This window comes from Somniosus microcephalus, chromosome 4 (assembly GCF_052327205.1).
Source record: "Somniosus microcephalus isolate GS21.2 chromosome 4, FLI_Smic_1.0, whole genome shotgun sequence".
NCBI classification, from domain to species: domain Eukaryota; kingdom Metazoa; phylum Chordata; class Chondrichthyes; order Squaliformes; family Somniosidae; genus Somniosus; species Somniosus microcephalus.
The window spans coordinates 70,038,577-70,063,598 of NC_140990.1; the positions used below are offsets into that span (position 1 = coordinate 70,038,577).

General features: G+C 52.3%; 1 protein-coding gene across 2 annotated transcripts; it reads left to right on the forward strand.

Moving 5' to 3' along the window:
- The first annotated feature begins 500 nt into the window (after window positions 1-500).
- Window positions 501-24,599, forward strand: LOC147119165 (uncharacterized). Of its 2 annotated transcripts, XM_085984869.1 has the most exons (3): window positions 501-650; window positions 816-1,384; window positions 24,140-24,599. In XM_085984869.1, exon 3 carries the CDS (start codon window positions 24,201-24,203, stop codon window positions 24,597-24,599), a length of 399 nt encoding a protein of 132 aa, XP_085840995.1. In that variant the 5' UTR covers window positions 501-650; window positions 816-1,384; window positions 24,140-24,200. The 2 variants fall into 2 exon arrangements, with proteins under 2 accessions (XP_085840995.1, XP_085840996.1); XM_085984870.1 differs by lacking the exons at window positions 501-650; window positions 816-1,384 and adding an exon at window positions 22,614-22,967 and having other exon boundaries at window positions 23,959-24,599.
- Window positions 24,600-25,022: the final 423 nt, after the last annotated feature.

Consider the following 25,022-nt stretch of genomic DNA (forward strand, 5'->3'; position numbering starts at 1 on the left):
CAAACGGCCCCTCGAGCCTGCTCCGCCATTCAATAAGGCCATGGCTGATCTTCGACCTCAACTTGACTTTCTCGTCTGATCCCCATATCCCTGAGGGACATTAGTGAACCAGTTGGGATTTTACGACAATCCGGCAGCTTTCATCGTTACTTTTTTTCTAGTGCCGGCCCCACAAATTCCCAGATTCATCGAGCTCAATTTCACAACCTGTCTTTTTGTTTTTGTGGGTTCTCTCTGACGCTCCCTTTTTCTTGTTTTATATTCATTTTACAGGGTATTAGAAGGGTAGGATTTGTAGACAGGATATTTAACTCAAACATCACATCAAGATCTGACAGAGTCACTCTATTCATCGGGACCTGAATATCATCAGACATAACATGGAAGCAAAAAGCACCGTTCACAGCGGGGAGAAACCGTACACGTGTTCTGTGTGCGGACGAGGATTCAGTCGATCCTCTGGCCTATCGAAACACAAGCGCAGTCACACCGGGGAGCAACCGTGGAAATGTGGGGACTGTGGGAGAGGATTTGATGACCCGTATCAGCTGGAAACCCATCGGCGCAGTCACACTGGGGAGAGACCATTCACCTGCTCAGTGTGTGGGAATGGATTCACTCAGTCATCCCAGCTACTGAGACACCAAATTGTTCACACAAACATGAGATCATTTAAATGTTCTGACTGTGACAAAAGCTTTAAAAGCAATAGGGATCTGCTGACACACCAGCGAATTCATTCTGGGGAGAGGCCATTCACCTGCTCTGAGAGTGGAAAAGGATTCAGGAATTCAACCACCCTTCTGACACACCAGCGAGTTCACATTGGGGAAAGGTTTTTCACCTGCTCCGTGTGTGGGAAGGGATTCACAAATTCATCCCACCTACTGATACACCAGTGAGTTCACACTGGGGAGAGGTTGTTCACCTGCTCAGTTTGTGGGAAGGGATTCACTCAGAACTCCAGCCTGCTCTTACACCAGCGAGTTCACACTGGGGAGAGGCTGTTCACCTGCTCAGTGTGTAGGAAGGGATTCACTCAGAACTCCAGCCTGCTGACACACCAGTGAGTTCACACCGGGGAGAGACTGTTCACCTGCTCAGTGTGTGGTAAGGGATTCACTCAGAACTGCAGCCTGCTGAGACACCAGCACACTCACACTGGGGAGAGGCCATTCACCTGTTCCGAGTGTGGGAAGGGATTCACTCAGTCATACAACCTGCTGACACACCAGCAAGTTCAAGTTCACTGTAGGGAGAGGCCATTCACCTGTTCAGTGTGTGGGAAGGGATTCACTCAGAGCTCCATCCTGCTGAGACACCAGCACACTCACACTGGGGAGAGGCCATTCACCTGTTCCGAGTGTGGGAAGGGATTCACTCAGTCATACAACCTGCTGACACACCAGCAAGTTCACAAGCGACTGCAGGGGTTGGATTCTGCTGTTATTGCTGCTGTTAATTACACCCAGGACTGAACCCTGTTCATTCTGGCAGTTGGGTTCACTCCTGCTGTTGAACTCCACCACTGACCCTGCTGAAGGTTGTAGGCTCAGGGAGTGGGGCCTCCAGGAGTGGACGGTAAGAAAGCTGGGTTTCAGTGTCCTGACAAATATATGGCGATGAACAAGAGGAATCCTTACTAAGGAAATGACTGGGGTTTTACCGGCCAGCGTAGGTCTAGGGGTGAATGATCCCTGACTCCCTGAACTATCTTACATTGAACCCAGTTCAGATCAAGATGAATTCAGTTTACAGAATAATAGAGAGAAATATCACCCACAGTTGAGGGAGACAAAAGCAGCCATTAGAGAAGCTCAGAGATCTTTGGAAAAGAAGATGGTGCTCAATTGTGGTAATAATGGCAAAATCTTTCCAGCTCCGTCAGGAGGCAGAATCCCGTTAAAGATGGTTTCGGGCAGGGGTGGGCAATGATTGGGGCTGGAGGGCCACTTAACAAGTTGTGGTGAGCTGTTAAGGCCGCACACCAATGTTGCCCCTAAGGTGCGCTGCTGCACGGTGGCGCAGCAATGGCGAGGCCCCACGCAGGCCACTCACCAGCTCCTGCCGCTGGGAGAGAAACCGCGCAGCACATTTAAAGAGACCGCGCACGTTGGTGAGAGCAAAGTGTTCAATTGGTGAATCGGAAACAGTCCGGCTCTTAGTGTTGAGCATCGCACCACTTCTACCCTCCCAATAATTTATCAACATCAATTCAGAGAGTCCTCAGATACTATCTTAAATACACAGAATGTGGTGTAAGATAGTAAAATCTGCCGCTACTAAATGAATGAAATGAGTGATCGATCGATTGATGGATTATATGTTGGACTGAAAGTCCACGTGGCTGTTTGGCCGAGCGGCTCAAGTCTTTTCAAGCACAAGTAGCTCTTTGTGGACACTGTTTCTGCTTCAAAAAACTGAAGGACATCAGAAGTCATTAACGGAGATGGGCACAGCATGCCAGCTCAACAACTGGCACCAAAGAATGGTGGGATGTGGGTTTATGCTCATTCTTCCTCCACTGCAAATCCTTAATCTCCACTGGACCGTCGGGAAGAAAGAGGGGGGTCAACAGAAAGTGAGCGTGTCCCCACAAGGAAGTCCATTTGGAGGGTGAGACCCCACGGGTCACAGTAGAACGGCAGGGTCAGAGCAAGCTGCCCACCTGTTCCCTCAGCTGAGAATGCTTTGGTTGTGTGCAGGGACCTAAAGAGAAAAAAACACACAACAAAAAGTAAAAGGCAAAAGAAAACTTCAAAGGATTTGCTTAAAGTAAGAAAATACTGGCCCAGAAATCCAGGTCTCCATGGGTGAGTACGCACGGGATACTCACCCGTAGGCCCAATGGAAGTGCCGGTTTCGTGCATGCACTGCGCATGCGTGGGAAACCGGCACTTCTTTTCCCCTGAAAGAAGGGGTTCAGTGGTGGAACACGTGCGCAGGAGAGGCAGCACGTGCGCATCGAACTTACGCTTGTTTTTGCAGGTTTTCCCGGGAGGGTAAGTCTCCAGAAGTTACACATATAAAAAGCAGGCGCAAGACCTGCTTTTTACAAGGTAAGTGGTGAATTAATTAAAATTAAAACATTTTTGCCACAGGTTTACTTTTTTAAGTACTTTAAAGAAAGGTAAGTTTATTTGTAGCCCCGTTAGAAAATAAAATTATTTTTTTCAAAAATTTAAATTATTGTTTAAAATAGTTATTTCATGTAATGTATAGTTTATTTTAAAAATGTGATGTTTTTAAAAAATTTATTTGAAAATTTAGTGATTTTTAGGGCTTATAGTATTTATAGGTTCCTGTCAAACTTATGAATGAAGCATTCCCTGCTGCCATTGGCTCTCCATGGCCCACGTGATCCCAAGGGATGCATCAAACTAACTGCGCCCCTGGGATATGCAAGCACTGCGCGCCGGCAGTTGGAGGAGGCCCAGGATCGCAATTCCATGGGGGCCCACAGCTCAACGGCCGGTGCACAAGGTAAGTGCAGGTCGGGGGCTTGCACCTGCGGGAAGCCCCCGACCCGAATTTCTGGGCCAATATATTTGTAAAATAACTGCAGGTAGTTCTTTGGCTAAACTCTTACTTAGTCAAACACTCTTATTCCAATAAGTGATATTGCAGCTTGCTGTTGATGATAATTAGAGATGTACTTTGTAGATAAATAGTGTACGAGGTTAAAAAGCAGAAAGCTTCCCATTTGGGGTTTCCTGTTGCTGCAGAACTGCTCAGGCTGTTTCCATAGTTATTTTATTGTCCTTTTGGCCATTTTTAGTAGTTGTCCTTCTAGTTCAGATATGCTGGGGGTAATTTGAACCTCCTCCACCTGACGGGATTGAATTTCCTGCTCGTTTTACACCTTCCCCGATTTTGCTCTCCAATGATTTCAGTCGAAAGTGAAATCGGGCGGGGTGTAAAACAAGCGGCCGATCTGATCGCATTAGTTTCCTGCCGGGTGCGTGAGGTTAAAATCACCCCCTGCTGTTTCCAAACACAACCCAAGCAAATTTCTCCTGACAATAGTTTGGTTCTGATCCTTAATAATGTTCCAGCTACTCTTATCGCCACAATTGCTTTAATTCTGACATTTGGCCTGTGATCTGATAGCAAAGCAGTGATCTCTTCACATGCAGTGAGCAAATGGGAACAAACTGGAGGTCCATTGTGCAAGAAGAAACCCAGGCACGCGACGACCTTTTCTCTCATTTGAAGATGTGCATTGCTGAAGAGGATAAGACAGCTTGTAATGTGGAGGACAATCTAGTGTCAGGCAGTGTGCTTGGAGCTGTCCAAATGTTTATCACCATCCAGTCTGGTCCAACGCATTGAAAACTCTTGGAACATCTCGGATTTGTGAAACATTGAGGTTGATTTTATTGGAAATATCAAATTCAGCTCTGATTTGCAAACCTTTATTATCGCAATACTCTTGCCATTGAGATGCATCAGTCAGCTGAATAAGGTAGATTTGATATTTTCAATAAATACAGGGTTCAGTTTCATATTTCCAAATATGATTGGCTTCCCAAGTCCATTAAACACCACAGATCAGATCATTCAGTCAGGCTCATTTTCAAAGAAAGGCTCAATTGCAACTGGCACATGGGCAAGAATGGAATGTCGATCCTTCTCTTGCAGCTGATCGGGGATCTTGGATGTGTTTGACGTTGCTGAGATTGCTGAGCTTAGACTTCTTGGGGCTGATTTTCATTCTGGGTGGACATCGGGTGAGCGGTGCGATGGTGCTGCCTGTCCAATGTCCTCGGCGAGAGGACCCAGCCATTTTGATGGCTGGGCCTCATCTGTGCAATATCCAGCTCCAACCGCTAAACCAGGGCTAACAGGGAGCTTGCAGATCGGAGGGCGGGGGGTGGGTGAAACTGGAAATCTGCCGGCTCCTCCATGGAACAGAGCCAGACACATTGATACAGCAAACGGCAGATTCCATTTGCCCGCCTCTGTTTGTGGCTGTGACTCCCCTGCTGCCTCGGAGACAATGACCCGCCTCCTGTCGTTACGTGGGCTGGGGTTAGGCTGGGGTCGGGTGCGGCGGATGTTCGGCCTCGAAGCCTGGCCTTGGCGGGCTGGATTGAATCGATTTGTTTCTGCTGATGTTAATAACCCCGCTAATTGGGCTGGAGTTTAATATTCTGGAAATAAGTCAAATAAATCTGCTTTGTTTCAAACACACTTTGTATCGAGTCCTTGATGTCTCTAAGATAAGAGGAGACTAATTAATGTCCTTGTGGTAAACCACTGTATTTTATATTGCCACCTCTGGGTGGCGCTGTGTATGGAGGCATGCCTCAGCTGACTCCACCCACCACTGTGTGGGTTTCGTTCAGACTTGTTCAGTCACTCACGAAGAAGCATGGTCTCTTCTTAGCTAATAAAAGCCTTATTCATCTCTTCTTTCGACTCATCATCTCTTCTTCGACTCATCACCTTTTATGAAGTAATTGATAAGCGTATCAATTTTATTAGCTAAAAGTTAAATGGCGACACCTGAGGAGCAACAACAGCAACGGATACAGCAGACATTGCTGAGAGCCCTCAGACCACCACGCCTGGACCTCGACCCTCAAGATGTGGGTGCATCAGCCAAGTTTGAACACTGGCTGAGCTGCTTTGAATCCTTCCCCGCAATCTCACAGGTTACAGAGGAGGATCACAAACTGAAAATTTTGACCGCCCAGGTGAGCCATCAAGTATATATGCTAATCCGGGACTCTAATACGTACGTGGCGGCCCTCGAGCTACTAAAAGGGCAATATACGCGCCCAGTGAACACAATTTACGCCCGACACCTCTTGGGATCCCGCAGGCAGCAACCGGGAGAATCGGTAGGGGCATTTGCACGGGCGCTACTGGCACTCTGCAGAGACTGCGATTGTAAAGCGGTAACGGCTGTGGAGCACGCGCAGGGACTCGCCTGTGATGCCTTCGTCAGGGGCCTCCAGTCAGACCACACCCGGCAGAGACTGCTAGAAAGCAAGGAACCCGACCTGAAGACGGCCATTGCCCTTGCGCTCTCGTTAGAGGAGGCCCACCGAAACCTCGAGGCATACCCCCGTAACGGCGCCGAGACATGGCAATCGAAACCGTGGGACACGGGACCGCCGCCCCCGGCACCAACCGCTGCAGCGACCCAACCGAGACAGCAGCCTCCGGTAAGAACTGCTTCGATGTCCAGTAACCAGGCCCAAAAATGCTATTTCTGTGGCCAGTTAAAACATCCCAGAGCGCACTGCCCAGCTAAGACAGCTACCTGCTCGGGCTGCGGGAAGAAAGGCCATTACGCTAACGCCTGCAAGGGGAAGCCAGCCAGCAGCGCAGCGTGCGGGCCGTGGGAGCAGCCATCTTATCCGCCATTTTGTGTACCCCCGGCCGCATGGCATCCGCCGCCATCGTATCCAACGCACTCAACCGCCATTTCGTCACCGGAACCGACCACCGTCTCGGCGGATGACTATAGTGACTCACTAAGCCACATACTGGCCTCCGTGACGCTGGATCAAGGCCACCCTCACCATCTATCCAGCTCCATGATGGATATCGCGGTAAACGGCCGCGCCACCAGTTGCCTGATCGACAGCGGGAGCACAGAGAGTTTCGTCCACCCCGACACGGTACGTAGCCACTCCCTCACGATTCTGCCAACGCACCATCGCATTTCTATGGCGTCCAAGTCCCAGTCAATGGACATCAGCGGCTACTGTGTGGTGACCCTGTCAGTAGGGGGCACTGAATATCAAAAATTTAAACTGCTAGTCCTGCCCCGTCTTTGCGCTGCCGTCCTGCTAGGGTTGGATTTTCAGTGCCACCTTAAGAGTGTCACACTAGCATACGGTGGACCCCTCCCCCCACTCACAGTCTGCAACCAACAACTTTTAAATCGCCCGCTGCAAACCACCTGCAGCCTTTCCACATTAAAAGTCCCCCCCCCTCCCCTGTTCGCTAACCTCACCCGCGACTGTAAACCCATCGCTACCAAAAGCAGGCGGTACAGTGCCGGGGACAGAGCTTTTATCAGCTCTGAGGTGGAGCGGCTCTTGAAGGAGGGCATTATCGAAGGTAGCACTAGCCCCTGGCGAGCCCAGGTTGTAGTCGTTAAAACCACTGCAAAACGCCGCATGGTAATCGACTACAGCCAAACCATAAACCGGTACACCCAGCTGGACGCGTACCCCCTCCCTCGCATATCTGATATGGTCAATCAGATTGCGCAATACAAAGTATTCTCCACCATCGACCTTAAGTCAGCGTACCACCAGCTGCCCATCCGCCATGAGGACCGCCAGTATACTGCCTTCGAGGCAAACGGCCGCCTCTACCACTTCCTTAGGGTCCCCTTCGGCGTCACCAACGGGGTTTCGGTCTTCCAAAGGGAGATGGACCGAATGGTTGACCAGAACGCGCTGCGGGCAACCTTCCCCTATTTGGATAACGTCACCATCTGCGGCCACGACCAGCAGGACCACGACGTTAATCTAGCAAATTTCCTCCGTACGGCCCAACGGCTGAACCTAACGTACAATAAGGAAAAATGTATGTTTCACACCAAGCGCCTGGCCATCCTCGGCTGCGTGGTGGAGAACGGAGTCATCGGGCCCGACCCCGACAGAATGCGCCCCCTAATGGAGCTACCCCTTCCCCACTGCCAAAAAGCACTGAAGAGATGCCTGGGGTTTTTCTCCTACTACGCCCAGTGGGTGCCCCTCTATGCAGACAAAGCCAGGCCCCTCATCAAAGCCACCTCCTTCCCCCTGACACCAGAGGCGTGTGCAGCCTTCACTCTTATCAAGAACGATATCGCGAAGGCCGCAATGCACGCGGTGGATGAGTCCATCCCCTTCCAAGTGGAGAGCGATGCCTCCGACTTCGCCCTAGCCGCGACCCTTAACCAGGCGGGCAGACCCGTGGCCTTTTTCTCAAGGACCCTCCAGGGCCCCGAGACGAGACACTCCTCCGTCGAAAAGGAGGCCCAGGCTATTGTAGAAGCGGTGCGTCACTGGAGGCATTACCTGGCCGGGAAACGATTTACCCTGCTCACTGACCAGCGTTCAGTAGCTTTTATGTTTAATAATAAGCAGAGGGGTAAAATCAAGAACGACAAGATCTTGAGGTGGAGAATCGAACTCTCCACCTACAATTATGATATCTTGTATCGGCCAGGGAAACTCAATGAGCCCCCAGATGCCCTATCACGTGGTACATGCGCCAACGCGCAGAGTGATAGGCTGCAGTCCCTCCACAATGACCTCTGCCACCCGGGGGTCACCAGGTTTTTCCATTTTATCAAATCCCGTAACCTGCCCTACTCCATCGAGGAGGTCAGGACCATGACCAAGAGCTGCCAAATCTGCGCCGAGTGCAAACCGCACTTCTATAGGCCGGACAGAGCAAGCCTGATCAAGGCCACCCGCCCCTTCGAACGCCTGAGCGTCGATTTTAAAGGGCCCCTCCCCTCCGCTGACCGCAATGTGTACTTCCTCAACATAGTTGATGAGTACTCCCGTTTCCCCTTTGCCATCCCTTGCCCAGACATGACCAGTACCACGGTCATCAAGTGTCTGAATGACATCTTCGCTCTGTTCGGGTTCCCCAGCTATATACATAGCGACAGGGGCTCATCGTTCATGAGCGACGAACTTCGGCAGTACCTGCTAACAAGAGGTATCGCCACGAGCAGGACCACCAGTTACAACCCCCGGGGGAACGGCCAGGTGGAAAGGGAGAACGCGACGGTTTGGAAGGCAGTCCTCTTAGCACTAAAATCTAAGGGCCTTCCGACCTCCCGCTGGCAGGAGGTCCTCCCTGCAGCGCTTCACTCCATTCGGTCACTGCTTTGTACTGCCACTAATGCGACCCCTCATGAGAAAATGTTCGTTTTCCCCCGGAAGTCTACATCGGGAACCTCGCTACCGGCATGGTTGACTTCTCCTGGGCCCGTCCTACTGCGGAGGCACGTGAGGACGCATAAAACGGACCCCCTGGTCGAGCGGGTGCACCTCCTACACGCCAACCCCCAGTATGCCTGGGTGACATACCCAGACGGGCGGGAGGACACGGTCTCCATACGAGATCTCGCACCCTCGGGTACCCCTGAATTACCACCGTTATCCCCCTTACCACCGTTATCCCCCTTACCACTGTTATCCCCCACCACCCCTCCCAACCCAACCCCTGCAGACGGCATGCCAAAGCCCCAGGAATCTTCGCCAACCACCCAGACACCAGACCCGACGTCGGATGCTGCAACACCACCGCCGCCACCACGACGATCAGGACGTCAGACAAGGCCTCCTGATAGACTTAACTTGTAGTACCCTTCACCCCGCCGGACTTCACATTAAACAAGGGGTGAATGTGGTAAACCACTGTATTGTATATTGCCACCTCTGGGTGGCGCTGTGTATGGAGGCATGCCTCAGCTGACTCCACCCACCACTGTGTGGGTTTCGTTCAGACTTGTTCAGTCACTCACGAAGAAGCATGGTCTCTTCTTAGCTAATAAAAGCCTTATTCATCTCTTCTTTCGACTCATCATCTCTTCTTCGACTCATCACCTTTTATGAAGTAATTGATAAGCGTATCAGTCCTGTTACTGACTGTTCCATTTTTGGGCCTTTTCTCCTTTGTTAAAGAAAGACTTGTATTCATACAGCACCTTTCTCCACTTCAGGACATCCCAAAGCACTTTACAGCCAATGAAGTACTTTTGAAGAGCAGTCACTGTTGTAACATAGGAAATGCAGCAGCCAATTTGCGCACTGCAAGGTCCCACAGACAGCAATGTGATAATGACCAGATGATCTGTTTTAGTGATGTTGGTTCAGGGAGAAATGTTGGCCAGGACTCCAGAGAGAACTCCCCTGCTCTTCGAAATAACATCATGGGATCATTTACGTCCACTTGAGAGGGCTGATGGGGCCTCGCTTGAACATCTCGTCCGAAGATGGCACCTCTTTCAGTGCCGTGCTCCCTTAGTACTGCATTGGAATGTCAGCCTAGATTGTGTTCTCAAGTCTCTGGAGGTGGACTTGATCCCACAACCTCCTGACTCAGAGACGAGAGAGAGAGAGAGAGAGAGAGAGAGAGAGTGCTCCCACTGAGACACAGAGAGAGAGAGAGAGAGAGAGAGAGAGAGAGTGCTCCCACTGAGACACAGAGAGAGAGAGAGAGAGAGTGCTCCCACTGAGACACAGAGAGAGAAAGAGAGAGAGGCCTAGAAATTCAGTAAGGCCCCGCCAGGTCTTTAGCGCCCGAAATTTAGCGCTCGCCCGGATTCCCATAGCGCCCGCCTGAAATTCAGTTGCGGCGCCCCAAGACGGAGGCGGGCGCTGTTGCAGGGTTTGGCTGCCTCGCTTGGGGCGATGAAAGTCAATTGCAGGCGTCCAGCTGCCGCTGCGGCACCCGATGCGGTGCGGCAGGCTGGGGTACTGCAGGCCTCCTCCTTCTCTTAAGGAGGAGCTGCCTGCAGCCGTGAGATCGCCGCTGGATTCCCCCGGCAAATGAGCCCGGCACCACGGAGAAGTGCCGGACTCGCGGGAGTCAGACACCAATGCTGCGGGGGGGTGGTGCAGGAGTCCGGGGAGGGAGGTGCGGCCAGGTGGCCGCCGGGAAAGCGGCCGACCGCCCCTCCACCTTTATGCGCCGGCCTCTCGGAGCTGCAAGGCACCGTTTTTCAAATGCTGTTTGCGGCCGCCACGGGCGAGGCGGCCGCAACTGAATTTGGCGGTTGGCACGGAATCGCATTGGAACCGGGGCGCTGCGCACACCAATGACGTCATCGGTGCTGGCGCAGCGCTACCGGCTAACGCCGATGTTAGGGACCAACTGAATTTCGGGCGCTAAAAAATTTCCGGCGCAAACCACTATTTAGCCAATAAGTGGGCGCAAACGCGACTGAATTTCTAGGCCAGAGAGTGCTCCCGCTGAGACACAGAGAGAGAGAGAGAGAGAGAGAGAGAGAGAGAGTGCTCCCACTGAGACAGAGAGAGAGAGAGAGAGAGAGAGTGCTCCCACTGAGACAGAGAGAGAGAGAGAGAGAGAGAGTGCTCCCACTGAGACAGAGAGAGAGAGAGAGAGAGAGAGAGAGAGAGAGAGTGCTCCCACTGAGACACAGAGAGAGAGAGACAGAGAGAGAGAGAGAGTGCTCCCACTGAGCCACGACTAACACCCGATCATTACTCTAGATTATTTCAGTTCTCAAACGGTCAGTTACTCTCATGGACAAGTCCCAGCTCCCCATATCATCCAGGGTGCCTGCCCAACCTTGGTATCCAGGGGAGGTATCGGTAACACGCCCCTGTACCTGTCCTGGGAGGGTTTGCTGGGACAGTGTAGAGGGAGCTTTACTCTGGAAAGAAACTGCAAAGTGCTACAGTACAAAGGGATCTGGGGGTCCTGGTGCATGAAACACAGAAGGTTAGTATGCAGGTACAGCAGGTGATCAGGAAGGCCAATGGAATCTTGGCTTTTATTGCAAGGGGGATGGAGTATAAAAACAGGGAAGTCTTGCTGCAGTTATACAGGGTATTGGTGAGGACACACCTGGAATACTGCGTGCAGTTTTGATTTCCATATTAAGAAAAGATATACTTGCTCTCGAGGCGGTTCAGAGAAGGTTCACTCGGTTGATTCCGGAGATGAGGGGGTTGACGTATGAGGAAAGGTTGAGTAGGTTGGGACTCTACTCATTGGAGTTCAGAAGAATGAGAGGCGATCTTATCGAAACATATAAGATTGTGAGGGGGCTTGATCGGGTGGATGCGGTGAGGATGTTTCCACTGATGGGTGAGACTAGAACTAGGGGGCATAATCTTAGAATAAGGGGCTGCCCTTTCAAAACTGAGATGAGGAGGAACTTCTTCACTCAGAGGGTAGTAAATCAATGGAATTTGCTACCCCAGAGAGCTGCGGAATCTGCAACATTAAATAAATTTAAAATGGAGATAGACAGTTTCCTAGCAGATAAGGGAATTAGGGGTTACGGGGAGAGGGCAGGGAAGTGGACGTGAGTAGATTCGGATCAGCCATGATCCTATTGAATGGCGGAGCAGGCCCGAGGGGCCGTATGGCCTACTCCTGCTCCTACTTCTTATGTTCTTATGTATCTAACCCGTGCTGTACCTGCCCTGGGAGTGTTCGATGGGACAGTGTAGAGGGAGCTTTGCTCTGTATCTAACCCGTGCTGTACCTGCCCTGGGAGTGTTAAATGGGACAGTGTACAGGCAGCTTTACTCTGTATCTAACCCGTGCTGTACCTGCCCTTGCAGTGTTTGATGGGATAGTGTAGAGGGAGCTTTGCTCTGTATCTAACCTGTGCTGTACCTGTCCTGGGAGTGTTTGACGGAACAGTGTAGAGGGAGCTTTACTCTGTATCTAACCTGTGCTGTACCTGTCCTGGGAGTGTTTGACGGAACAGTGTAGAGGGAGCTTTACTCTGTATCTAACCCGTGTTGTACCTTCCCTGGGAGTGTTTGATGGGATAGTGTAGAAGGAGCTTTACTCTGTATCTAACCCATGCTGTACCTGCCCTGGGAGTGTTTGATGGGACAGTGTAGAGGGAGCTTTACTCTGTATCTAGCCCGTGCTGTACCTGCCCTGGGAGTGTTTGATGGGACAGTGTAGAGGGAGCTTTACTCTGTATCTAACCTGTGCTGTACCTACCCTGGGAGTGTTTGATGGGACAGTGTAGAGGGAGCTTTACTCTGTATCTAACCCGTGCTGTACCTGCCCTGGGAATGTTTGATGGGACAGTGTAGTGGGAGTTTTACTCTGTATCTAACCTGTGCTGTACCTGCCCTGGGAGTGTTTGATTGGACAGTGTAGATCAGGGGTTCTCTGAGGCCCCTCCTGTGTTATAAAAATTCCCCGGACCCCATGTAACACAACACAAGTATTCATTGATTGTAAACGCTTTGGGACACCCTGAGATCACAGAAGCCTCTTTATAAATCCAAGTCTTTCCATTTCAAATCACTGTGCTTTATTTTTTGAAATAAATAGTTATTTGACGATTAAGTGCGCTAATAGTATGTTTTAAACTCCCTCCGCCTTGATTCTCCAATACAAGAGGCCCAGTGACCTCACAAGCTGCCTTGTGGCCGCCTTCCTTCCAGCCCACGTGATCTGCTCACCTGAGCAAAGCCCAGCTCCCAGGCGGAGAGTCCACTGATTGGCCCTTTATCGCCCCGCCCACCCCGCAGCCACCAATCGGAGAGTGAGCAGGGTGCAGTGGGCGGGGCTGACGTTTGATTGACAACTTTTGCTCCCGCTCGCGGCGCTTTGAATTTCGCCCCAACAATGGACGGCGGTTGGAGGCGGGACTTGGGCCAAGTGGATTGGCTGCTGGCCTTTGATTGACGTTTGAATGGACCATTCCCCGGGGCCGCGGGCTGTCCTGCTCAGTGGCGCCGCCTGGTGTCAGGGCGAGCGGCGGCTGGAGCTGCGGGTCCCGCAAACTGCGCCTGCGCACTGCTCCTGTTCCAGCGGGAGAAGGTGTTCAACGGGCTGGGCTCCTGGAATTGGGAATGGCCCCACCCTCCAATAAACCCCAGCCTGGATTTGTAGGGGGGAAGGGGGGAGATGGGGGCAACAGGCTGGATGGAGATGATGGGAATCTGGATCAAACCAATTGGCAGCGAGCGAGCGAGGGGCGGCTTCCGCAGCCTTGGCCCCATCGCGCCCCACATCGCTTCCCCCGCGGCTGCTCAATGGGAACTGAGCCGGCGCCCGGTGTGAGGGCTGCTTGTGGGAGAAAGAATGAAAGAGGGAGAGAGTTTCTGGGCCCACCCCTTGAAACCTTCTCACCGACCCTGGTTGAGAACCTCTGATCGACAAGAGGCGCTGCAGCAACTCGCCAAGGCTTCTTCGGCAGCACCTCCCAAACCCGCCACCTCCACCACCGAGAGGGACGAGGGCAGCAGGTGCAGGGGAACACCACCACCTCCAAGCTCCCCTCCAAGTCACACACCATCCTGACATGGAAATATATCGCCGATCCTTCATCGTCGCTGGGTCAAAATCCTGGAACTCCCTCCCTAACAGCTCTGTGGGAGGACCTTCACCACACGGACTGCAGCGGTTCAAGAAGGTGGCTCACCACCACCTTCTCAAGGGCAACTAGGGATGGGCAATAAATGCTGGGCCATCCAGCGATGCCCACATCCCATGTATGAATTTAAAATATCTTTCCTACCACAGTCGTTTAAATATAGGAATAACATATCTTCTCCAACTTTGATTAGTTTATCCAGTCTGATATAAAGCAATCCCACAGTCACTGACACCAATCTCCTCCTGTCTGATATAAACCAACCCCACAGTCACTGACACCAATCTCCTCCTGTCTGATATAAACCAACCCCACAGTCACTGACACCTATCTCCTCTTGTCTGATGTAAACCAACCCCACAGTCACTAACACCAATTTCCTCCTGTCTGATATAAACCAACCCCACAGTCACTGACACCAATCTCCACCTGTCTAATATAAACCAACCCCATAGTCACTGACACCAATCTCCTCCTGTCTGATATAAACCAACCCCACAGTCACTGACACCAATCTCCTCCTGTCTGATATAAACCAACCCCACAGTCACTGACACCAATCTCCTCCTGTCTGATATAAACCAACCCCAGTCACTGACACCAATCTCCTCCTGTCTGATATAAACCAACCCCACAGTCACTGACACCAATCTCCTCCTGCCTGATATAAACCCACCCCACAGTCACTGACACCAATCTCCTCCTGTCTAATATAAACCAAACCCACAGCTACTGACACCAATCTCCTCCTGTCTGATATAAACCAACCCCACAGTAACTGACACCAATCTCCTCCTGTCTGATATAAACCCATCCCATAGTCACTGACACCAATCTCGTCCTTTCTGATATAAACCAGCCCCACAATCACTGACACCAATCTCCTCCTGTCTGATATAAACCAACCCACAGCCACTGACACCAATCTCCTCCTGTCTGATATAAACCCATCCCATAGTCACTGACACCAATCTCGTCCTGTCTGATATAAACCAGCCCCACAATCACTGACACCAATCTCCTCCTGTCTGATATAAACCAACCCACAGTCACTGACACCAATCTCCTGATGTCTCATATAAACCAACCCCACAGTCGCTGACCCCAATCTCCTGATGTCTGATATAAACCAACCCCACAGTCGCTGACACCAATCTCCTCCTGTCTGATATAAACCAACCCCACAGTAACTGACACCAATCTCCTCCTGTCTGATATAAACCCATCCCATAGTCACTGACACCAATCTCGTCCTGTCTGATATAAACCAGCCCCACAATCACTGACACCAATCTCCTCCTGTCTGATATAAACCAACCCACAGTCACTGACACCAATCTCCTGATGTCTGATATAAACCAACCCCACAGTCGCTGACACCAATCTCCTCCTGTCTGATATAAACCAGCCCCAGAGTCACTGACACGAATCACCTCCTGTCTGATATAAACCAACCCCATTGCCCCAGAAAGATTAATCCCAGCTGTTACTTAGAAACATAGAAACATAGAAGATAGGAGCAGGAGTAGGCCATTCGGCCCCTCGAGCCTGCTCCACCATTCAATGAGATCACGGCTGATCATCCAAATTCCGTACCCTGTCCCTGCTTTCTCCCCATATCCATTGATCCCTTTAGCCTTAAGAAATATATCCAACTCTTTCTTGAATATATTTAATGAATTGGCCTCCACCGCCCTCTGTGGCAGAGAATTCCTCAGGTTCACCACTCTCTGGGTGAAGAAATTCCTCCTCATCTCTGTCCTAAATGGCTTACCCTTTACCCTTAGACTGTGACCCCTGGTTCTGGACTCCCCCGCCATCGGGAACATCCTTCCAGCATCTCGTCTGTCTAGTCCTGTTAGAATTTTATAGGTTTCGATGAGATCCCCTCTCATTCTTCTAAACTCCAGCGAGTACAAGCCCAATCGACCCAATCTCTCCTCATACATCATTCCTGCCATCCCAGGTATCAGCCTGGTGAATCATCGCTGAACTCCTTCCATGGCAAGAACATCCTTCCTCAGATAAGGCGACCAAAACTGCACACAATACTCAAGATGTGGTCTCACCAAGGTCCTGTACAACTGCAGCAAGACGTCCTTGTTTCTGTACTCAAAGCCTCTCGCTACGAAGGCCAACATACCATTTGCCTTCTTAACCGCCTACTGCACCTGTATGCTAATCTATTGCCATTCAGATAATAATCTGCCTTCCTGTTTTTGCCACCAAAGTGGATAACCTCACATTTATCCACGTTATATTGCATCTGCCATGCTTCTGCCCAATCACCCAACCTGTCCAAATCATCCTGGAGTTTCTCGGCATCTCGGCAGCCTCCTCACAGCACACACGCCCACCCAGCTTTGTGTCATCTGCAAATTTGGAGCTGGGGTCCAAGGACTGATCCCTGCTGTACCCCACTAGTCACTGCCTGCCACTCGGAAAAAGACCTGTTTATTCCAACTATTTGCTTTCCATCTGCCAACCAGTTTTCTATCCAAGTCCATACCTTGCCCCCAATCCCATGTGCCTTAACTTTACACGCTAATCTCTTATGCGGGACCTTATCAAAAGCCTTCTGAGAGTCCAAATATACCACATCCACTGGTTCTCCCTTATCTATTTTACCAGTTACATCCTCAAAAAATTCCAGTAGATTAGTCAAGCACAATTTACCTTTTGTAAATCCATGTTGACTTTGTCCGACCCTGTCACTGTTTTCCAAGTGCTCTGCTATTACATCTTTTATAATGGACTCTAGCATTTTCCCCACTACCGATGTCAGGCTTACCGGTCTGTAATTCCCCATTTTCTCCCTACCACATTTTTTGAATAGTGGGGTAACATTAACTACCCTCCAATCCATGGGCACTGATCCAGATTCCATCGAATGTTGGAAGATGATCAGCAATGACCGAGTGAATCCCTTCCCACACACGGAGCAGGTGAACGGCCTCGCCCCAGTGTGAACCCGCTGGTGTCTCAGCAGGGTGGATAACCGAGTGAATCCCTTCCCACACACAGAGGTGGAGAACTGCCTCTCCCCAGTGTGAACTTGCTGCTGGGTCAGAAGCTCGGATGACTTAGTGAATCCCTTTGCACACAGGGAACAAGTGAATGACCTCTCCCCAGTGTGAACTCACTTGTGTATCAGAAGGTCGGATGACTTAGTGAATCCCTTCTCACACATGGAACAGGTGAACGGCCTCTCCCCGGTGTGAATGCGCTGGTGCATCAGAAGGTTGGATGAACGAATGAATCCCTTCCCACACTCAGAGCAGGTGAACAGTCTCTCCCCGGTGTGAGTGCATCGATGATTTTCCAGCTGTGATGGGGAACTGAATCCTTTCCCACAGTCCCCACATTTCCACGGTTTCTCCATGGTGTGGGTGTTCTTGTGTCTCTCCAGGTTGAACGATCAGTTGAAGCCACGTCCACACACAGTACACGTGTGCGGTTTCTCCCCGCTGTGAATGGTGCAATGTTTTTTCAGGCTGTGTAACTGGTTGAAGCTCTTTCCACAATCAGTGCACTGGAACACTCTCACTCGGGTGTGTGTGTCTCGGTGCTTTTCCAGTCACACTGATGTTTGAAATCTTTTACGACAGACAGAACAGACAAACATTTCTCCTTCCACATTCAAAGGCCGATGATATTCAGGTCCTGATGAATGGAGTGACTCTGTCAGATCTCGATGTGATGTTTGGTGTGAGTTTGCGGTGTGTAAATGCTACCCTTCTCACAGCCTGTAAAAGGAGTTTACAAAAGCCATCACTGTGAGTCCAGGATAGAAATTGACAAGATTCTCTCCTCCTGGTTCCTGGCCAAGGGGGCCGCGCATGCGCCCTGCTGCCCCCTGAGCCTCTCAAGATGGCGGCTGTTACCCCGGGCCTGTCACCGGGAGAAAGCCCCACAGCTGCCGCCCCGCTCGGGGCAAACGCCCGGCCCGGAGGCTCTTGTTCGGGGCCTGAGGCCCACCCCGGGTGTGTGTAAAGCGGATAATGTTGAGTGTTTTAATAATGGGGCCTGGGGCCGCACTCGGGGTGTGAGCAGCCCGCGTCCCCCCGGGGTTCATTAACCCGCTCCCTGAGCTCGGGGTGTGAGCAGCCCACATCCCCTCGGGGTTCATGAACCCGCTCCCTGAGCTCGGGGTGTGAGCGGCCCGCGTCCCCCCGGGGTTCATGAACCCGCTCCCTGAGCTCGGGGTGTGAGCAGCCCGCGTCCCCCCCGGGGTTCATGAACCCGCTCCCTGAGCTCGGGGTGTGAGCAGCCCGCGTCCCCCCCGGGGTTCATGAACCCGCTCCCTGAGCTCGGGGTGTGAGCGGCCCACGTCCCCCCCGGGGTTCATGAACCCGCTCCCTGAGCTCGGGGTGTGAGCGGCCCGCGTCCCCCCGGGGTTCATGAACCCACTCCCTGAGCTCGGGGTGTGAGCGGCCCGCGTCCCCCCGGGGTTCATGAACCCGCTCCCTGAGCTCGGGGTGTGAGCGGCCCGCGCCCCCCCGGGGTTCATGTACCCGCTCGCTGAGCTCGGGGTGTGAGCGGCCCGCGTCCCCCCGGGGTTCATGAACCCGCTCCCTGAGCTCGGGGTGTGAGCGGCCCGTGTCCCCCCGGGGTTCATGAACCCGCTCCCTGAGCTCGGGGGGGTGAGCGGCCCGCGTCCCCCCGGGGTTCATGAACCCGCTCCCTGAGCTCGGGGTGTGAGCAGCCCGCGTCCCCCCGGGGGTTCATGAACCCGCTCCCTGAGCTCGGGGTGTGAGCAGCCCGCGTCCCCCCCGGGGTTCATGAACCCGCTCCCTGAGCTTGGGGTGTGAGCAGCCCACGTCCCCCTGGGGTTCATGAACCCGCTCCCTGAGCTCGGGGTGTGAGCAGCCCGCGTCCCCCCGGGGTTCATGAACCCGCTCCCTGAGCTCGGGGTGTGAGCGGCCCGCGTCCCCCCGGGGTTCATGAACCCGCTCCCTGAGCTCTCTCTATGATAGCAAAAGACTGCGGATGCTGGAAATCCAAAATAACAACAGAAAATGCTGGAAAAATTCAGCAGGCCAGGGCAGCATCCGTAGAGAGAGAAACAGAGTCAACGTTTCAGGTCGATGACCCTTCATCAGAACTGGGAAAAAGCAGGAAAGGGGGCTGGGATAAGGGGGAGGGGATGAACGAACAAAGGGGAAGGACAGTGATAGGATAGAAAGCAGGAGAGAGAAAGAGACATTGAGAGACATAAAGAGATATTCAAGGCAAGAGGAGGTGGTAATAGGACAGGTTAAGGAACAACGGATGGCTCTAGATGAAGTGTGAATGGCGCTGGCAGAATGAAAGAAAACTGCCATGTGGGAGGGAAGAAAAAAGGCCAGACAAAAGTGTGGATTAAAAAAAAAATTACATTAATATATATATATGTGTGATAGGGGCTGAGGTTATTGGAATTGTTGAACACCATGTTGAGTCCGGCAGGCTGTAAAGTGCCTAATCGAAAGATGAGGTGCTGTTCGTCGAGCTTACGTTGAGCTTCATTGGAACAGTGTAGGAGGCCGAGGACAGAGAGGTCCGAGTGGGAATGGAGCAGTGAATTAAAATGACAGGCCACTGGGAGCTCAGGGTCACCCTTACGGACTGAACGGAGGTGTTCCGCAAAGCAGTCACCCAATCTGCGTTTGGTCTCCCCAATGTAGAGGAGACCGCATCGTGAGCAGCGAATACAGTATACTAGATTGCAAGAAGTACAAGTAAATCGCTGTTTCACCTGGAAGGGGTGTTTGGGGCCCTGGACAGTGGGAAGGGGGGAGGTATAAGGGCATGTGTTGCATCTCCTGCGCTTGCTCGGGAAGGTGCCGGCCGAAGGGGAAGGGGTGCTGGAGGTGGTAGAGGAGTGGACTAGGGTGTCGCGGAGGGAGCAGTCCCTACGGAATGCTGAAAGGGGAGGTGAGGGGAAGATGCATTTGGTGGTGGGATCACGCTGGAGGTGGCGGAAATGGCGGAGGATGAGCCGTTGAATGTGGAGGCTGGTGGGGTGAAAGGTGAGCACAAGGGGAACCCTATGGTGGTTCTGGGAGGGAGGGGCAGGGGCGTGGGCAGAAGTGCAGGAAATAGAACGGACACGGTCGCGGGCCATGTCAACCACGGTAGAGGGGAATCCTCGGTTGAGGAAAAAGGAAGACATGTCGGAAGCACTGGTGTGGAAGGTGGCATTGTCGGAGCAGATGCGGCGGAGATGGAGAAACTGGGAGAATGGAATAGAGTCCTTACAGGAGGTGGGGTGGGAGGAAGTGTAGTCCAGGTAGCTGTGGGAGTCAGTGGGCTTGTAGTGAATGTTTGTCAATAACCTATCCCCAGAGATGGAGACGGAGAAGTCGAGGAAGATAAGAGAAGAATTGGAGATGGACCATGTGAAGGTGAGGGAAGAGTGGAAATTGGAAGCAAAGTGAATGAAATTTTCTAGTTCAGGGCGAGAGCAGGAGATGGCACCGATACAGTCATCAATGTATCGGAAAAAGAGGTGAGAGGTGAGGGAGGGGACCCGAGCACCAGGATGGCCTGAGGGCGCTCCGCTTCTTCCTTGAACAGAGGCCCGACCAGTCCCCATCCACCACCACCCTCCTCCGCCTGGCTGAACTTGTTCTCACATTGAACAACTTCTCCTTTAACTCCACTCATTTCCTCCAAATCAAAGGTGTTGCTATGGGTACCCGCATGGGTCCTAGCTATGCCTGCCTTTTCGTGGGATATGTGGAATACTCTTTGTTCCAGTCCTACTCGGGTCCCCTCCCTCACCTCATTTTCCGGTACATTGATGACTGTATCATTGCTGTCTCCTGCTCCTGTCAATCATGCGGGCAGTGTGAGCTGAGCATGCGCGGACCTTGGCTGCAGCTGCTGACACATCAGGTGAGAGAGCTCAGGGAGCGGGTTCATGAACCCCAGGGGGACGCGGGTTGCTCACACCCCGAGCTCAGGGAGCGGGTTCATGAACCCCGGGGGGACGCGGGTTGCTCACACCCCGAGCTCAGGGAGCGGGTTCATGAACCCTGGGGGGACGCGGGCTGCTCACACCCCGAGCTCAGCGAGCGGGTACATGAACCCCGGGGGGACGCGGGCCGCTCACACCCCGAGCTCAGGGAGCGGGTTCATGAACCCCGGGGGGGCGCGGGCTGCTCACACCCCGAGCTCAGGGAGCGGGTTCATGAACCCCGGGGGGGCGCGGGCCGCTCACACCCCGAGCTCAGGGAGCGGGTTCATGAACCCCGGGGGGACGCGGGCTGCTCACACCCCGAGCTCAGGGAGCGGGTTCATGAACCCCGGGGGGACGCGGGTTGCTCACACCCCGAGCTCAGCGAGCGGGTACATGAACCCCGGGGGGACGCGGGCCGCTCACACCCCGAGCTCAGGGAGCGGGTTCATGAACCCCGGGGGGACGCGGGCTGCTCACACCCCGAGCTCAGGGAGCGGGTTCATGAACCCCGGGGGGACGCGGGACGCTCACACCCCGAGCTCAGGGAACGGGTTCATGAACCCCGGGGGGACGCGGGCCGCTCACACCCCGAGCTCAGGGAGCGGGTTCATGAACCCCGCGAGTGGGGGGGAGAGAGCGCGAGTGGGGGGGGAGAGAGAGTGCGAGTGGGGGGGGAGAGAGCGCGCGAGTGGGGGGGGAGAGAGCGCGCGAGTGGGGGGGGGGAGAGAGCGCGCGAGTGGGGGGGAGAGAGAGCGCGAGTGGGGGGGGAGAGAGAGAGCGACTGGTGGGGAAAGAGAGCGCGAGTGGGGGGGAGAGAGAGCGCGACGGGGGGGGCAGAGAGAGCGACTGGGGGGGGGAAGAGAGAGCGACTGGGGGGGAGAGAGAGAGCGAATGGAGGGGAGAGAGAGAGCCCCGGGGGGACGCGGGCTGCTCACACCCTGAGTGCGGCCCCAGGCCCCATTATTAAAACACTCAACATTATCCGTCTCCTCACAACTACCCGCCAGTTTAAGACGTAAACTCTGAGACAACCAGGAAGTGCTGGGAAATCCCCAGCAAGTCAGGGAGCGTCTGTAATGGAGGAGAAATGGAGACTGGTCAAGGAGCGTCTATAAATGGAGGAGAAATGGAGACTGTTCAGGGAGCATCAGTAAATGGAGGAGAAATTGTGACTGTTCAGGGAGCGTCTGTAAATGGAGGAGAAATGGAGACTGGTCAGGGAGCGTCTGTAAACTGCTATAATAAGAGTCAACGAGTGGAACTGGCTGACAGACTGAGCCAGCGCTTTAAGGAGAGGAAGAGAGAAAATCTGGAGAGGAGAAAAGAAATAGTAGGAGAGCGAGCGATGACTCTCGAACAATGACCAGAGAGCGAGAGGAGTGTGGCGGATGGGAGATTTACAGCTTTGGGGGAACGAAAAGGGAAAGAATGTTCCTTCGCAACTAAATTGTCTGTTCTGAATATCTATCTTGTATTTACAGTGATGACTTTTGTAAACTCCTTTTACAGGGTGTTAGAAGGGCAGGATTTGCAGACGGACAACTCAAACCAAGCATCTCGTCATGATCTTACAGAATCACTTAATTCGCATATGATTGGCCTCTGATTAGGGAAGGAGAAATGTTTGTCTGTGGCAAAAGATTTAAATCATTATTGAGGCTGGAAAAGCACCGAGACACATGCACCCGAGTGTTCCAGTGCACTGACTGTGGAAAGAGCTTTAACCATGTAGATAGCCTGAAAAAACATCACATCATTCACAGTGGGGAGAAACCGTACACGTGTTGTGTGTGTGGACGAGGCTTCAACTGATCGTCCAACCGGGAGAGACACAAGGACTCCAACAGTAGGGAGAAACAGTATAAATGTGGGGACTGTGGGAAGGGATGTGGTTCCCCAGCAGAACTGGAATCTCATCGGCGCAGTCACAGTGGGGAGAGGCCGTTTACCTGCTCCATTTATTGCTAGGGGGATAGAATATAAAAACAGGGAGGTATAGTTGCAGTTGTACAAGGTATTGGTGAGACCGCACCTGGAACACTGCATACAGTTTTGGTGTCCATATTTAAGAAAAGACATACTTGCTCTCGAGGCAGTACAAAGAAGGTTCACTCGGTTAATCTCGGGGATGAGGGGGTGGACATATGAGGGGAGGTTGAGTAGATTGGGACTCTACTCATTGGAGTTCAGAAGAATGAGAGGCGATCTTATTGAAACATATAAGATTGTGAAGGGGCTTGATCGGGTGGATGTGGTGAGGATGTTCCCAATGATGGGTGAAACTAGAACTAGGGGGCATAATCTTAGAATAAGGGGCTGCTCTTTCAAAACTGAGATGAGGAGAAACTTCTTCACTCAGAGGGTAGTAGGTCTGTGGAATTTGCTGCCCCAGAAATCTGTGGAAGCTGCGACATTAAATAAATTTAAAACAGAAATAGACAGTTTCTTAGAAGTAAAGGGAATTAGGCGTTACGGGGAGTGGGCAGGAAATTGGACATGAGTCTATGTTCGGAACGGTCATGGCCCTGTGGGTAGCGGAGCAGGCCCAGGGGCTGTGTAGCCTTGTTCTGCTCCTACTTCTTGTGTTCTAGTTATGTGTTAGATTTCAGGAGATGGTTCTATTCCTGTTCCTGGCTGGGGTGGAGATCACCTTTTACAGAAGGTAAGTACTGTAGAAAATATAGGGACAGTGATCTCCTGGACGAGTTTCGATCGCCTAGATGGGTCGGAGAGGAATTTCCCAGATTTTTTTCCCCCAAATTGGCCATTGGGTTTTTTATCGGGTTTTTCGCCTCTCCCAGGCGATCACATGGGTTCAGGAGGGATGTAGAGTGATAGTAGATTTGAGGTTAGGATCAGATCAGCCATGATCTTATTGAATGGTGGAGCAGGCTCGAGGGGCCGATTGGCCTACTCCTGCTCCTATTTCTTATGTTCTTATGTTCTTATGTGTGGGAAGGGATTCATGACATCATCCAGTCTTCAGAAACATCAACGTATTTATACTGGAGAGAAGCCGTTCACCTGCTCTGTGTGTGGGAAGGGATTCACTCAGACATCCAGCCTGCTGGGACACCAGCGAGTTCATGCTGGAGGCCGTTTACCTGCTCCATGTGTGGGAAGGGATTCAGTCTCTCCACCCTACTGAAACACCAGCGACTTCACACCAGGGAGAGGCCGTTCACCTGCTCCATGTGTGGGAAGGGATTCGCTCAGTCAGGCAACCTTCTCATACACGAGCGAGTTCACACTGGGGAGAAGCCGTTCATTTGTTCTATGTGTGGGAAGGGATTCACTACTTCATCCAACCTTCTAACACATCAACATATTCACACTGATAACCGACCTTTTAAATGTTCTGATTGTGAGAAGGGTTTAAAAAGCAAACAGGAACTGGTGACACACCAACGCACTCACACTGGGGAGAAGCCGTTCACCTGCACTGAATGTGGGAAGAGATTCGCTACATTATCCCAACTTCTAACACACCAGCGAGCTCATACAGGAGAGAGGCCATTCACCTGCTCCATGTGTGGGAAGAGATTCACTCGCTCGTCCAACCTGCGGAAACGCCAGCGAGTTCACATATGATTTCAGAGGTTGGATTCCACTGTTATTGCTGCTGTTAATCACATCAAACAACAACAACTTGCATTTATATAGTGCCTTTAACGTAGGATAATGTCCCAAGGCATTGCACAGGAGCGTTATCAAACAGAATTTGACACAGAGCCACTTAAGGAGTTATTAGGACAGATGACCAAAAGCTCCCTCAAAGAGATAGGTTTTAAAGAGCGTCTTAAAGGAGGAGAGAGTGGTAGAGTCAGAGAGGATTAGGGAGGGAATTCCAGAGCTTAGGGCCCAGGCAGCTGAAGGCACACTTCCACTGATGGAGAGATTAATATCAGGGATGCACAAGAGGCCAGAATTGGAGGAGCGCAGATACCTCGGAGGGTTGTAGTGCTGGAGGAGGTTACAGAGATAGGGAGGGCGAGACCATGGAGGGATTTGAAA

Bases quoted from the DNA above. Each gene is read 5' to 3' on its own strand.
- LOC147119165 (XM_085984870.1), top strand. From the start codon at position 22,874: ATGTGGGGACTGTGGGAAGGGATGTGGTTCCCCAGCAGAACTGGAATC. The intron at 22,968-23,958 runs TATTGCTAGGGG...TATGTTCTTATG, and splicing joins GGCCGTTTACCTGCTCCATT to TGTGGGAAGGGATTCATGAC.